This window comes from Xiphophorus couchianus, chromosome 18 (assembly GCF_001444195.1).
Source record: "Xiphophorus couchianus chromosome 18, X_couchianus-1.0, whole genome shotgun sequence".
Lineage (NCBI taxonomy): Eukaryota > Metazoa > Chordata > Actinopteri > Cyprinodontiformes > Poeciliidae > Xiphophorus > Xiphophorus couchianus.
Window position 1 is genome coordinate 15,403,891 of NC_040245.1, and position 16,172 is coordinate 15,420,062.

The following is a 16,172-nucleotide window of genomic DNA, read 5'->3' on the forward strand; positions in this document are numbered from 1 at the left end:
ATTGCTGCCCATCGACAACGTCTCATATACTGACAGAAGGATCCTCTTCTATTTTTTCTAACATCAAAAATGTAGCTGTTGGAAATATGTTTTGTCAAAATACTGCAACAAAGATGGTCATAGTTTGGTAACTTAAGAAGTGGCACTCATTATTTCCATTAATGTACAGTTATTTTAAAATAACAGTTGGCAGGTTAAGGTTTAAGCAGGTATGTTTAGTGCCTGAGCTGATTTCCCAAGGCAACATCAGCATGTTAGACCCCCTGTACTAATTTATAAATTGCAGAACTTAACTAATTAAACAATTGAAAACTGCTACTATACTTAGTTTATTCTATTCAGTTTTTAATCAATGCATCAAAACTAAAATAAGACTAGATATGCTATAGATACTAGCATTGCACTCACAGTAGTTGATTTGCTAGATTAGTTCAACAACAGTGGAAATAGTGGTTGTTTTCCCATTTCAAATATATGCACTTATCATGCTTTGAATTTTCATCACACTGTGAATTTTTAACAGATCCAGCTTTCCATAAACATCCCATGATGTAATCAAACATTGTAAATAAAAGTAAAGCCTCATTATATACAGGCTAAATTTGAACTCTATGTGTAACCTAACTTCAAGCACTTCTAAAAAGCTGTTAAAATTCAATATTTTCAGAGCTAGGTGACTACAAAGTGTTTCAAAAACCAATAATAGAAACTCCTAAAAGCAGAAAAGAGTTGTTTTTCTTCATATTCTTCCCTTAACCTAAGGTAATTTGTTTATGTTTATTTCAGCCTATGTTATTTCTGTTGATCTATGCCGTTCAGTTTAATTTGATTTGACAGTTTCATACAAACATGCCATTAGCATTCAGGGAAAGCTGCCTTTAGTCTTTGTTTCACAACAAATAAATAACTCCTGGGCTATCAAAGTCACTTGTAGAAGAAGCCTAAAGAAAGCATTTACATGAAATAAAGAAAAACTGAGAAGACATAAAGTATCTTGAATATCAATAACTAAAGACACATGAAACATAATTTATCACTATTTTGATGTGCTATGTTTCTTTGGTTTTGATCCTCATAGATTCTGATGTAGATGAACTATCGACTTCAGACAAAATTGAGTGCCAATTTTTTAAATGCTAAAAAATCTTCATCCTGCATGTTCTTCTGCTCAGGACCATCTTGAATGAGTCCATCTGGCATCCAAAAAAGTGTAATCAATTAAAAAAAGATCACAAAATAGGAAGGAAACACAGCTGCCTGAGTAAATACATCTGCCTGACACTGTATGTCAGTATAGACAGCTGGTGTTCTTTCTTCAATTAACAGTTTGTAAGTGCAGTAAATGAATGCATGAAAAAGTCAAAATTTTCCATATTAGTTTCCAATTCTTTTTGTTAAAATGCCTAACATTATCTACTGTTAGGGTTGTAAAATTACTTTGACTACAGCTGGGTGATTACGGTACGTCCTTTCCCTTTTTGGTGCTAGGACTGTGTCTTCTTTAAAATGTTTCCAATAATTTTAAAACAGTTTCTATACAGTGTACCCAGCATTTGGATTGCCTAAAAAATATTTAACCCAACGGATGACATTCAGTGCAGCACCATGATCATTGCCTCCTAATGAATTCAATAGCCCTGACATTTCACAGTACACTGGTTGTCCTTTTCCTGCAACTGCTCAGCTGTTGCATCCTTCCCTTTCATGCATTATGTTGCTCCTTTGTTCTTTTTCTTGTGTCACTCGTTCATGTGCCTTTTGGCCCCTTACAATGCTCGCCCCCCCACACCTCACATCCCCTTGCACCGTTCTTATACCACCCTTCCCTCTTCTCTGCTCAGTCTTTCACTCATCGGTATGCCACTACACGCCAGGCTGTCTGTTCGAGCAGATTTGACAGAGAACAGGAGAAGGAGGGAGTGACTGTTTAGGAGCACAGACAGAATCCAGCTGGAGGGTCACAACCCTAAATGACCATGCACACTAACAATCTCACAGGCACACTCAATAAGTCATATACCCACACTTCCCTGATGGCAGGAGCAATAGGTCGTATGCCAACAGTGTTGGAAGAGGGAGAGATAGACAAAGGGGAATGGAGAGAAAGCCGGATTCGGGAACGAGGCGGTCATGTGCTTGGTGGACCATTATTGTGCTCTGTTGTGGAAGAATTGTGATAAAAATTTCAAGGCTGACAGAAGGTGTTAAGCTTGGGGGACAATTTGACAATGCTTTCGGAATTGCCTGAGTATAACAGAGTATAATGTCCTGGAATGCAAATAAAGCCAAAACTATATATGTGCATCATTGCATGCAAGAGACAAGGCCAAAACCTGAATCATAAGTACATTTCAAATCTAACTCCTGGAATGAAATTAAAAAGTCTCAGAATACTTTTGACAATACTGCAATAGATATGTTGACTACTGCAGCAACATTATTTTTTATGTTGTTGGGTCTTTAATTTGTTGAGGTTTCTTTTTAAGAAACATTTTGAACCTCACAATTAAAATTTCAAAATATTTCAGAATAACGCTGATGAACAACTATTAAAATATCTGAAGGAAAATGACAAAATTCATTCCAAACCCTTATCTTTTGTTCTATTGCCACAAAAAATTAATCATGTGACATTCATTATTTATAAGAAGCTTTTACAATTTTATTAATTATATATCTGTAATGTGTATAAAAAAAGCTGCTATAGTGGTGCTATGGTGTCAGCAATGACTGTATTGCCATTCTTAAATTGTAATGTAAAACAAACTGTTTCTTTGCTGATTAATAACAACTTGTTCCTTCTGTTTTTTTGTGTTTGTTTTTTAACAAACTGTAGGACAAACGGGGTGAACATTTAAAATTTTTATCGTAAGCAAAAATGTTGCATAAAACACAAGTACATGAATTGTACCCATTTTAAATTTTATGATATATATTAGTATTGTTTCCCTACAGACATACGCATCTATGGATTTCACTTTGGTCTTTTCAAATGAATTGCTGAACATTTTTATTTGGACTTTTGAGAAATGATCTTTTCTTTGAAGGTTGTCAACATGGACTGTCTAGAGATGTTAATTTTAAATGAGTTAAAGTAACTCCAAAAAAAAAAGTGCTGAAAAAAAAGTCATGTTGAAAGCTTTAGTCAGTGCTTAAAATTTATCTTGATACTCATAGAAAGCATCATTTACAAGTAAATCCCACTAGTCTGCTCATAATTATTTAGGGAACAGGGGGATAAATGCTTTTGAACTATGTGCTTATTTATGTAAAAAAGAAAGTCACGCAGTATTAATCTGTCTGAAGTTGAGGATTAGTCATCAAACACCCGCAGGGAGGTAGAAACTGATATCAACGCGCACACGGAGCGATAATATATTCAACTCCAATTAACTTCCGGCTTCGGTTGCCATAGTGACTCCGTCCCAACAGACACGTCGCTCTTGTAGGCAGCGGTTGTTCGCGAAAATCTTACTCAAATACGGTAAAGCTGTAATGAATGTAGGGAACTAACTAACACCGAGACATGTTGTGAAAAAAGACATTAACGCCCGGATTCAGGGTAAGTTTAAGCTCCTCTACGTTGTGTTTGCTCACTTTAAGCGGTGTGACGCAGTGCCAAAGTTTCTTATTAGCTTCGCTTTGAACAGAGCAGCTGTTTTAGGATGTGGTTTAAGCAGTTGTTGGATAAAAGGTAAAAACACACGTGGAATTGATTATATGGTGGATGGGTCACCACAGAGATTGAACACAATTTTGTTAGAAACTACTCCCTTTTTTATTACAAGTTGTAGTACCCATTTGATGCCTTTTAAATTTTTTTTTTTTTTTACAAATAGTTAATGGTCATTTTCCAATTTATCTAACAATATTAACGTCTCTTTGATGAATTTAGTTTATTTAATTTTACGGTTCTGTTTTAAAAATGTTTTCTATGGTTCTAGCCAGAAGGTGTTGTATAGCAGCCTGCAGCGTGTACTCGGTGTGTTTGGTCAGTATGTACAAATAATATTGAATATAGGGTGGCCTGTTATGATGACAAGTGAAAAGGTAGAGTGTGGTAAAGACTCGGAACTTCTTAAAGAGACAGAGGTCAATTTCAGCATGTCTGTCAAGGATCCGGGTGCAAGCTGGCAAACCAAGCAGATAGCCTTGATTGGACTGTTTATTCAGCTAATATCAGCTTGTTAAGAGCAAAATGGCAATAACGTGTATTTTGTGTATTATGCGCTTCAGCACTGGTACCAGGTGTAGCTGGTGGTTACTTTACATGTTGCTAGATATTACTAGCAGGTGTGCCTGTGTTGCTAATATATTGCAGTATTTGCAAATGTACTTTTCCATTTAAATACATAGAAAATGTCCATATCTGTCATAAAATTTTTTTGGGCAAAGAACTGAAATAATATTTTTTTTTTCATTAAATATTTTGCTATTTTTATTGTGGTCCGGTTTATTTATAGCAGAATGTTATTTTGTGAGAAATACATGATTGTAAATTTAATGGCATCTCTGTATTGCTGCAGAAGAGTTTCTTTTCAAAAGCGCGGTAGAAGACCTTGGTGAAATACTGCAGCCCCTGGAAATAAGAAGCATGAATTTAAATGACTATGTGGTTCCTAATAACAAGACCAGATCTGTCAAGCTCAATGCCAGGTAAGATGAGATCAATAATGTGATTTAGGGCATTCACTAGAAGCCCACTAGCGTCCCTTCACTACAGTTCTTTTCATCTGCTAGTCATCTATAGACATTCAAATTTTATCATGAACAAAATGGACTTCTGGCCAATCTATAGACTTTCTTGATTTTGCAGTTTTCTGTGTAGCATCTCTTTTAGGTGACCAAAGATATGTTGTCCAATTTTTGTGAGCACAGTACAAAAATCAGTTCTGTCCCTCGCTACAGTTTCTCACATGCCTACAGATAATTGAGTGGGTTGATCCCTTGCTTGGCAGTACACTGATCCAGTAACTAATTGATTGAAGTATTGATTTAGTCATGGGAACAGGGATCTGCTAACACAGAAGATGAATTGAACATATATCGATAAAAGCCTTGCCATCCAATCTGACAAAACCGGTCATTTGTGTGATTGATTGTTGATACCTGATTGCTGTATGTGCATGTGTTTTTGTTGCTATAGGAACCTGCGCAAACTGCAACTGGACACCACATCTCTGGCCAGTGAGAGCAAGAATATGGAGGAGAAACTTAAACAGTTGAAAGAAAGCATGAGCAAAGAGAAGGAGGAAAGAAGGTGAGTTTTGGTTATACTCTTTCTAAAGAAAGCAAAGAGCAGTGCTGGGAAAGGATAAGCAAAGGGGATAAGCCAAAAATGTAAGTAAAGTAATAACATTAAATGAAATTGTGCTGTTGAGTAGACATGCCCAGAAAAATTCAGGATAGAAAAAGATAATCATAGGATTTGATAGTTATTAAATGGAATATACACTACAAAGAACAAAAAAACAACATTAGCATATTCCTAAAAGTGGAATCTTGTTCTAAATAAAAGGAGATGGTCTTGATGCATTTGAAATATTGTGTTAAACATTATGATGCTTATCTTAATTGTATGGAAATGACAACTATGTTCTCTGAACAGTTTTATTATTTGTTTTCCAAAATTATTACTGCAGAAAGGCTTGGTACTCACTGCAGATTATCATTTTTATCATATCCTGCACATATTGATTTAAAATGGTGACTGGTTCTGAGTGGATGACACTGTTGAAACCTGCTTATATCTGGAATTGTATAACAAATAGCCTGAGTGATGTTCTGTTGAAAGAGCTGTACAGTCTTGGCTTGGGAAGAAATTGGGCCTCCATATCTTAATAAAGATATTGGATGAAAAGTAGTTGGGTTATAACCCGACACTAAACACTATTAGTGTTTAAAAGGGCATGCATAAGGCCGAGATGCAATTGGAGATGCGATACTGGGACTAGAGAAAGTTGGAAAAGTGTGCAGCAACCATAAGACAGTTGCAAACAACATAGAAAAGACAACGAGTAATAGAGACAGAAAGACTATGACTGCAGTCTAAAGTGCAGAGACATGAGGGATTCTTCCATCTGTAAAGGTCAAGCAAAAAATCCACTTTGGAAGGAAGAGATGAGAAAACTGAAGCACCTTTTAAAATTAGGTAGGCCAATGCCCATATAGTCATCTATAGTAAAGGTCAAAGGAGCAGAAATGTGGGTGCAGGTTTATGTCTAATTTTACCTGTCATTTTATTTGTGAAGACATTACTCTTGGTTTTTGGTAATTGTGAGTATATTGACAAAGAATTTCATTGGGTTGATCTGTAGAGATGTAGTTCATTTATATATATACAGTACAGACCAAAAGTTTGGACACACCTTCTAATTCAATGGGTTTTATTTATTTTCATGACTATTTATGGGGCAAGAAATCCCACTTATTAACCTGCCAGGGCACACCTATGAAGTGAAAACCATTTCAGGTGACTACCTCTTGAAGCTCATCAAGAAAATGCAGAGTGTGTGCAAAGCAGTAATCACAGCAAAAGGTTGCTACTTTGAAGAAACTAGAATATAAGGGGTATTTTCAGTTGTTTTACACTTTTTTGTTTAGTGCATATTTCCACATGTGTTATTCATAGTTTTGATGATTTCAGTGTGAATCTACAATGTCAATAGTCATGAAAATAAAGGAAACTCATTGAATTAAAAGGTGTGTCCAAACTTTTGGTCTGTACTGTATATATATACAGTATATATACTGTGTGTATATATATATATATATATATATATATATATATATATACATACACACAAAATTTTACCAGTATTCTAATCAAATATCTACATTGCTGGTTGTTTGCTTACAGGTGCATCTTAATATTTTATTGTTCATTACTTTCAATAACTAAATTCAACAAATGAAACTCATTATGTTGATCAATAACACAGAGACTGATCTTTTCATGCCTTTGTTCTGTTAATTATGATGATTTCTCAATTACAAAAAAACCATACATTTAATTTCTTAGAAGAAATTAAATGTTGAATTTATGTATTTAGCATAAATCATCGCTGAATACACAAGTTCCCTCATGGAACCTAGGCTAAATTTTTTAGCCATTACTGTTTAGAACTATTTGTTCTCTCACACATACATGCATATGTGAGTGTAGTTCATTGTGTGTATATTTGGATTAGATGATTGGATTTTCATTAATGCAGTCCATACATAAACCCAAATAGGCATGCACACTGAGGGGGCCCCTGAGGGGACACCCTGTCATCCTGCACTGACAGGGGTGTGCTTCAACTGTCTCCTCTAGCGACAGTCCAGTTGCCGTGATGATGCTGGTAGGATGATTACCTGACGCCTTCCCTCAGTGTCAGTACAGCAAAGCAACAACATTAGGTTTCTGGATTCTCTATGTGTGTATGGATTCTCCATACACACATATTCAGATTCAAAGTCTGACTTCCTGAGCCTTGGCAGGCTGCCAGCTCAATCTAAAATAAACTTTTTCCAAAGAGAGCCCAACATCACAATAGAATAAATGTCATAAATAATTCAGCAACATGAGCATGAACAATATTTCCACCACACTTCTCTCATCCACTTTTAGAAACTTACATTTCTGTGCAGGGTTTGCACATATGCATTTCACTGGGCATTGGTCCATTACTGACATCAATATATATTGCTTCTCTGAAAGTATAAACCAAAAACTTAAAGTAGCTATCGCTCCCCCACCAGGTGCTACACACCGTGCTTTCAGCTTTCTGAAAGGCAAAGCAATGCAAATTTATTTGCATAGCACATTTTGTGTATAAGTGCTTTACCAAAAAATGTAAAGAGTTTAAATACAGAGTTTAAAAATACAGGTATAAATTAAACATGATTTTAAAAAAATCATTGTCTAATGAAATTTGGAAAAAATAGTAGAACAAATCCTTCCATCTGTCATATGCACGGCTAAAAATAACTATTTTTAACTTGGATTTAAACATTGTCAGAGTCCAGTCCTGGCTCACTTCTCCAGAAAGACTGTTCCAGATTTTAGATTTTGCATAAAACTGTTGTGCTTAGTTCTGACTCTGGGTACCATCAGGAGACCACTACCTGCTGTTCTCAGTGTCTGAGCTGGTTCAAAAGAAGGTTTCCAAACTTTTCTGTTCTCAATAACTATAAATTGAGATGTTTGAAAGTTTTTCCAATAATAAAATATTAACAGTTTTGTTTTGGAAGGAAATTAGTTCCCAAAGTAATTATTTAAATATACAGTTGAACAGCTACAAACATCACCTGAGCAGATAGTCCTGGTAAATATCTACCTATTATCAGTTTGTTTGGCTTGTGTTACTCTGCTAAGAGCAGAATGGCAAAAAAGACTTAGTATTCTGCACAACAAGCACAGTGTTTACTGTACTAAATGTACCTGTTATGAAAAATAACTGGTATATAAACATTGTACCATTGTACCAATGTTTATATATCAATCAAGATGTACAGTAAATGTTACAGATAACATGATTTTAACTAATCAATATGATATACTAGTCGTTGTTGGGATAGTTGTTGCTTTTCTGTTTTTAACTGAATGCAATTAGATAATTTAATACACTTGTTTTAAAATATTGTGTTATTGAGATATCTACTCTTGTGACTACAGTTTAAAAAAATTCCACATTTCTGCACCCTTCTCTAAATTTGCAAAGAAAACAAAAAGCTATTCATCAAAAATGAATCTGTTTTTTCAGTCTTTAATACTCCCAATTATGTATTATATGTACATTCCACCTATCCCGAGAAATGAAATCAGTAATAATCTGTTGCAGTTAAAACCTTGAAAAATGTAATATTCCAGTGAGTTTCATTCATATTAATAGTGCTTATAATACTCAGATGATTGTTTTTCTTCTACATGAAATGGCGCAATAAATCAAATTAGTTTAAAAACACTAACAACTGTTGCGGTGACTACTGATATAAGCTTGACAAAAGCACTGAGAGTTGTCTGAATCATCTGAAAATGCTGCTTTGTCAGATGTCATAGTCAGTGCTGTGACAAAGGACTCATGCTGGCATCTTCAACTCCATAGAGTTCTTCACTGTCTAGTTAGTGGGTGTAGGGAAGCATCTCACTAAATCAGACTGGTGTGCCTTAGTGATACTGATTTCTTGTTGTATGATCTCATTGGCATGAATGACAGAATGAGTACTTCTTCTGGAAAACTGTGGACTTTTGACAACAATTATAATCAATGATTCATTTAATCATCTTTCTTTAATTTGTAATATTTGTCTTTGTTGGTCTCTTTCTTCAGGCATTTTAGAGACTTGAGGTGGAAATTTGGACAATGCATTTCTTCAATCAGTAACCCTCAACCTAACAGCTTCAAGAAAACCAATGACAACAAAGTCCAAAAAGTAAATAAAAAATCAAACTCTGCATCCTATGCCTTTGTTATTTTATGGAACTTTATACAGTCACTCTGAGCTTCATTTACTTGTGTTATCAATCCTAAACATTTAATGCCACATAAAAGATGCAGGAGTTGGTATACTGTTATTATTAAAACAAACACAACATTTTGTTTTTACCAGGCTGTTTGTAAATTAAAGAATAAAACATTTTCCTCTTTTATGTGACTTATATTTCATCTTCCCAGCTTCCAGCAGGGAAAATAAAGATCAAAGTTTTGAAGGATGAGCCACTGCCAGGTGAGTTAATTAGTACAAGAAAAAATAATTTACTAAGTAAATTGATCAATTAGTCAATAGCTGATTAATTAGTAATCATTCCTATTCCTATAGCACATTGATTTAGAAAGATCCAACATACAATATAGATATACAATATAATTACAAAATCAAATGCATTCTTCTGTTTATATTCTTTGTTGTTGCTGTAATAGGTTGTATTTGCTCTCACTATGGGATGTATTTTACAACAGAAGTGAAAGACTTCAAATTATTTTTCCAGTTGTGCATTAGAAATATGCTCACTTGTTTGGTATTATTTAAGATTTAAAAATCTGTACTGAAAAACAAGCAAATGTTCAATAATATATTGTTCTGTACATTGTTTATCTAATTAATATGTTCTTTTTGTCTTTTCATTCTGGTTTGATAATGATAAATTCATATGTCGATAATAGTAATAAATAAAATCCCTGTGTCGGGTTTTAACATCTGCGTGTTTACTCTTTCAGCCTCACCGCAGTCATCATCTTCATCTTCAATCCCTAACGCTGGTCTTGGAATGACAAGAAGAACCAGAGTCAAGGGAACAATCTCCAGAAAATGTGAAGTCAAATCAACTAAATTAGTAAGAAAACAAACACATTTGATATTTACTCTGAAAGTCTTTCGAGATAGTCATTTCTTAAGGATTGTGAGAAGGCAAAGCAGCATTTTGTTACTTGTATAATGACATCAGTCTGTTGAGTTTTTTCCAAATTTGTAAAAAAACATTGTCCTGTACATTGATTTAAAAATTTTATCAGATTAATCACATTTTGGCACTGTGATTAGTCATGATTAATCACTATGCCTGACTTTGTAAGCTTGGAATACAAATATGCTTGAAGTTATGCAAGTCCCTCCTGCCTCATTCCAATGGATTAAAATGCAAGCAATTATTAGACCAGAAAGTGGGTAATGTAGTCCCCAAGTACTCAACATCTACTACTAAGAGAAACTTACTCCACTACAGATGCATACGGGAAGTAGCAAACTTTTTCAGGGGACAACTGACAGATATATTTTATTTTTTCCTTATGGTGCCCCAGGCAACTGCCTATATAGATGAGGCGATGAGGTGACAGCCAGTTGACCTCATCCAACCAAGTGAAGGGCGTAATTGGTGCATGTGAAATTTCAAGCTCATACACATACTGTAGATGTGCACATGCGAAGCAACGCAAGAAACTTGAAAATGTTCAACTTTTGTTGCTGTCTGCTGTCGCAGAAAACTTTCACCCTTCACTGTCATTTGTCGCTCCCCGCGTATCAAGTCCATTTCATGCTGCTGTGAACTAGGTGACCCTAGTTAATGCATTATAATTTTCAGATTAATCACGTACATTAACGTGATTAATCTGAAATCACGTTAAGGTTAACACATTCATTTTCTTTGTTTGCAGCCAAAACACAAAGACTTACATTCAACTAAGCTGGTAATAATCTCAGCTGTGGGATGTTCTTTACAACAGAAGTGAATAAAAAATTTTTCCATCTGCTCTTTCTCCATTTCTTTTTCAGCCTGGCTGTCACTCTCTATTTGTTCAGCTGTTGATTTCATTTAAACTTATCTTTTCATTGTTCTATTTTATTCGTCTTGATATATTTCTGTTCTTTGTCTCTCCTCTACATCACCTCCTGGCTTCTGCTGTCATTCAGATACCCATTATCTCCTACTCTTTTCTTCTTGGTCATTTGGTTTATCCGTCTTTTAGTTTCCTTCACACACTTTATCTCCTCACTCCTTTCCCTCACTTCCATCTGCTTTATTACAAAGTTGTCTTCACTGTGTCTTGTTTACCTGTTTTTCTTTATCTTCTCTTCTCCTTTACGATGCCTCATCTGTCCTATCCAACAGTCGATCTGAGTGTTTGTGTTTGCACTGATAACTGTTTAGTTGGATCTATTCATCGATATGGAAGACCCCTAAGGGCACCATTGTTTATTTTTTTCTCACTCATCTTCCTACAGCTCAGGAGGTGGGACAGCTACTCCCAAGTGTTTGTGAATAAAAAGTGTGAGTGTATGTAAAATGAGCAGCTTGGTTGCTATCTATCCTTTTTTTTTAAAATTTTACCTTGAATTTAGCTGATCTTAGGGTCAAGCTTATGCTTTCAAGACACAGAGACAGAAAATGTAAGGTGGTTGGTGTGAGAGCCAGGCAGACTGACAGAAGAAATTAAAGAGGAGGAGGGGTTGAATTGGCTGAGTTGACATCCTGCCCTTTATGCTGTGGAATAGGTTATTCAAATCCAGCACACAAAATGCATTCAAATCTGTTGTGGTAATTTGTTTGAAAGTGCATGCGCTGATGATGGCACTGAACTGTCTATTAAAGTGCCCAGTGCCCCCAGTCTTCTATAGTGATGGGTTTAACATCAGCACTTATAGTAGTCTGGACAGACACATAGCCTAAATGCAAGCAGAAATATACACAATGCCCTAATGGACACATATTTTAGATTGCTCTTGTACCATATAACGATTGTGATAAAGGAAAGCTTTATAACTGTCTGGACACCTCTGTCTGAAAATGCACTCATTCACACAGTTTCTCTCTACACCTGCAAATGTAAACTTCCAAAGATAAATGTGTTTAACTTTGTCTGAAGTTTTGAGTGAAACTTGGACATTATTTAATATCCTACAGGCACATAACTCTGCACCATCTATTCAATCTAGACAAAAAATGAAGAAAAAAGTGGCAAAAGCTGCTCCTTATTTTCTGCGTAGTTGCATAGCGTGTAGTGATATGCTGCTTGGAACCCAATAGGGAAGTCTCATCCCCAAGGAGAGGCTGTAATTTATCCTCAGGCCTGAGCAGGAAAATGAGGCTGTGTTTTACGGTATACTATCAAGCTACTATGAGGCTTTTGTAAGTATTAGTGTGCATCCATATGCACATACACATTTTCTGACACGAAGCTGCAAATGAGAAGAAATATGTACCCTTTTATTATGCATAATATTATTATTATTATTATTTCTTGGAAATTATAAACATTTTTAAAAGAGAAACATAAAATGAAGGAGTGTGAAAGGGAGCAAGATTTATTGATGATTTCCAAACTGGTACAGAAAATTCACCAGGTATTCATCAACAGTAATTTTGTTGACTTATGGATTTAGGGCTAATTGTCTTCTACAATTGGCCAGGAAAAAAAAGTACAACAAAAATTAACCATAATTATGCAATTTAGCAATGAATTGACTTTTGAAAGAAGGCTTCAGTATTTACACTATATTATTGTATATTCTTATTTCAGAGCAACTGTCTCATATAAAAGTAAACTTGTGGACTAAGCAGAATCATTATAGCGGTTTAGATGAAGGCCGTTATATTGATTTTACATTGCCTTTTCTGTCAGGCAATTACTGACTTCTCAATACATGTTTCACAGAGGAAGATTCCTCATGGCTTAACCCCTCCTTTCTATAAAAATAATTGCCCAATGTAAACATAGTGGTCACATACATTTCCCCAAAGTTATTAAAACTGCAGCTGTTTTAATAAGGTAGAAGTCCACTTAAACTAGCCACTAGCGTTTGCCTGCAAGACCAACAAATCTGGAATCCTTATTTTTGGCAACATTGCTGTAGGGCTTATTGTGTCCTCAATTTCTCGCAAGATGCCAAATTTTACATTTAAGTATTTTGTTTAATCTAATTGTGTAGTGAGCTGTGCAATTGGATTGCAGAGCTCTCTCTCTCTCTCTCTCTCTTTATATATATATATATATATATATATATATATATATATATGTATATATATATATATATACTGTATACATACCATGGACTTTTGGATAAAACCAAAGTAGTATATTGCAAGTATATTGCAATTATGAATTATCCCTCCTCCACAGCACAACCATTTTTTAGTTACTATTTTTAAATTACATTTGAAACAAAATTACTTCTTTTAAACGCTCCTGAATATGAGTTTGGATAATATAGATATTTGTTTTGAGACTTTAAAAGATTTTCTTCAGTCAGTGAAAAACATTACAAATAAAAAGCATTACAAATAATGGAATGAAAACGTCGTTGTTTTGTTTAAAAACAAGGTTGTTTTGCCCTATCCTCATTCCTTCATTATGTTAGTATTCACCCTGGCATTGCCTGTGTGGTCTGTCCAGCTAGTCCATGCATATCTTCCAGACCTGCTGACACAAGGGTTTTTATTTCTCCTACAAAGACTTTGATGCTTTGAGGTAGCAGTGATAATGACCTCCCTTAAGATGCTTTCAAACACCCACACATGCATATGCAGTACTACTGCACTGTTGGTGCAGTGACATAAGGTACATATAGAGTACAAAAAGGCACTTCTATCTTTATCTCAAACCTACCCAAAAAGTAATTTCAGTATTCATTCTGTAAAAGTCTGCTTGGCAAAGATGAGTGTTGAAGACTGTGAGATACTTATTAAAGTTAAACTGGTTTTTACAGGTTGTTTCTGCAGGAATTTAAATGAGCATGAACATTTGGATACTTAGCCCTTTTAAAACATTTTTGGGTTATGTAATTACACAAAAGTTTAATTTTTCTCTGGTGTAGCTTCTCTGACTCTCAGTCATAGTGTACATGTATCCTCATGCACACAAACTAAAGGGACTCTTGGTCTTGAAATGTACACTGATAACTACTGCTCATAAGGTGCTTTGACAGACTTTAACAGAAGGGGGCACTGAAACTCCACAACAGGATCTTAATTTATAGAAGCAATATCACAGGTGCATCACGCCTGTTTCCTCTCTATGTTCAATCTCAGTGTTTCTCGTCTTTACTTTTCTACTTCTGTTCTCCTTTGGATTTGCTCATTCTCTGACTGTTTCTGGCTTAAGTTGAAGTCAGTTATATATCAAAACCTACGACTACAATAAAGAAATCTGTATCTGTGAGTTGGCATGCTTTAACAATCTTCACGTTCACCTGTACCTACTTTTATAAGACTTGGCTTTTTAGTCAGCAGCTAACAGTTTAATTATGAAATACTGCAGTAAAGTAATGACACTAGTTCTAAGCTGGATAAAAACAGTATGAGGGTTGTACATAAGAAGGAGCTGCTACAAATTCAGTGTAAAATATTTGGACCCTTTGGTGATATTAAGCATACATTGTAAGAATTTTTTTTATTATTGCATTTAAATTCTGGCAACCACACAGATTTGTGGTTGCCAAAATTTTGTACGTTAACATTCTGGCAACCACAGCTGCCAAAATTTTATCTTAAATTAGAGACGTTTTTTTTTGTTACACTGTGCAATAGGTTTGTTCCTTCTAGCGTTTGTAAAAGGTTCCATGACAGTCATTCAGTTGACTTGATGAATCCTGTGGTCTGTGGTCTCTCAACACTTCTTGTTGTTTAATTTGTGATCCTTAGTCTTTTATTCATGAAACAAAAGTCCCCTGAAATCAGTTTATTTTCAAAATCTATGAAGACTATGAAAGTCATTTAGTGTTTCCCCAGCTTGATATAGGAAGTGAGAAAAACAAAACCCTAAATACAAAGACCACCAAGATAATCATGAAGCCAGAACAGAAAATAATTAATATTTTGAAAATAAAACAAAAACAAACTGCTCATATTTAGAAGGATGCAATATTATCATTAAAAGGCATGCTAAAAATGTAAGCATAAAAACCCAAAGAAATTTCTGATCCAAATCAAAACACACAAAAAAAACACAAGCATAATTATACTTTGACATTGAAAGCTGACAGCTTCAGTGTGTGTGCTGAGCTGAATGGGAGAACGATAAAAAACTGCATTAACTTTACCAGAGTAAGATATCCTTTTTGTGTTTAAACTCTGCTTTGGTAATGTACAATATTAGGCTTTTATATATGCTGAAGCACATTGTTTACTATATTTTCAATACTTCAGCAGAGGTCAGGTTAACACACTAATGTGTCTTTGGGATGCAACATGGATTAAATAAACCATGCACATACATGTTTGTTTAATCAAACCACAAGAGACCTTAAGAGACAATTGTCATTTTCTCTGTAGATTTTCACTGTTCGTTTGGGCTGTATCCTCACTTTAGCCAGCAGTAATGCAAAACTGTGTATTTTGGCAGAATATAAAGACTGGGGATTATGCTCATGCAGCTGACGCAGGCATATCTCTCTCCCCTATACTAATCCAGTTTGATTTTCTTTGGAAAGAAATTATGCCTCGCCCTTCTGATGAGGGATGAGGCAAAATGAGGTGCAAAAAGAAAGAACAAATCAATATGATAAGTTGAGTTGTTTTTTTTTTTTTACCTCATCAGATATGTCTTGTCTTTCACACACAGAGACCTGGATCAATAACGATGAATTAAGTAATCATTACTTGTAGTTCATTAAGGCAGAACCACATGAAGTGGGTGTGGTAAGCTGTGGTGTAGCAAAATATTGTCAGGTAATTTCAAAGAGCACTATATAAACAA

The 16,172-nt window shown here is 35.0% G+C and overlaps 1 protein-coding gene across 2 annotated transcripts in view; it reads left to right on the forward strand.

Moving 5' to 3' along the window:
- The first annotated feature begins 3,403 nt into the window (after window positions 1-3,403).
- zbbx (zinc finger, B-box domain containing) overlaps window positions 3,404-16,172 on the forward strand; it is a 52,099-nt gene continuing 39,330 nt past the window's right edge. Inside the window, exons 1-6 of one of the 2 annotated variants that reach the window (XM_028044632.1) lie at window positions 3,404-3,562; window positions 4,521-4,656; window positions 5,147-5,260; window positions 9,315-9,417; window positions 9,660-9,711; window positions 10,203-10,318. In XM_028044632.1, coding sequence (XP_027900433.1) covers window positions 4,595-4,656; window positions 5,147-5,260; window positions 9,315-9,417; window positions 9,660-9,711; window positions 10,203-10,318 — 447 coding nt within the window. In that variant the 5' untranslated portion in view covers window positions 3,404-3,562; window positions 4,521-4,594. The remainder of the gene's footprint in view (window positions 3,563-4,520; window positions 4,657-5,146; window positions 5,261-9,314; window positions 9,418-9,659; window positions 9,712-10,202; window positions 10,319-16,172) is intronic. The other variant, XM_028044631.1, reaches the window with a different exon arrangement.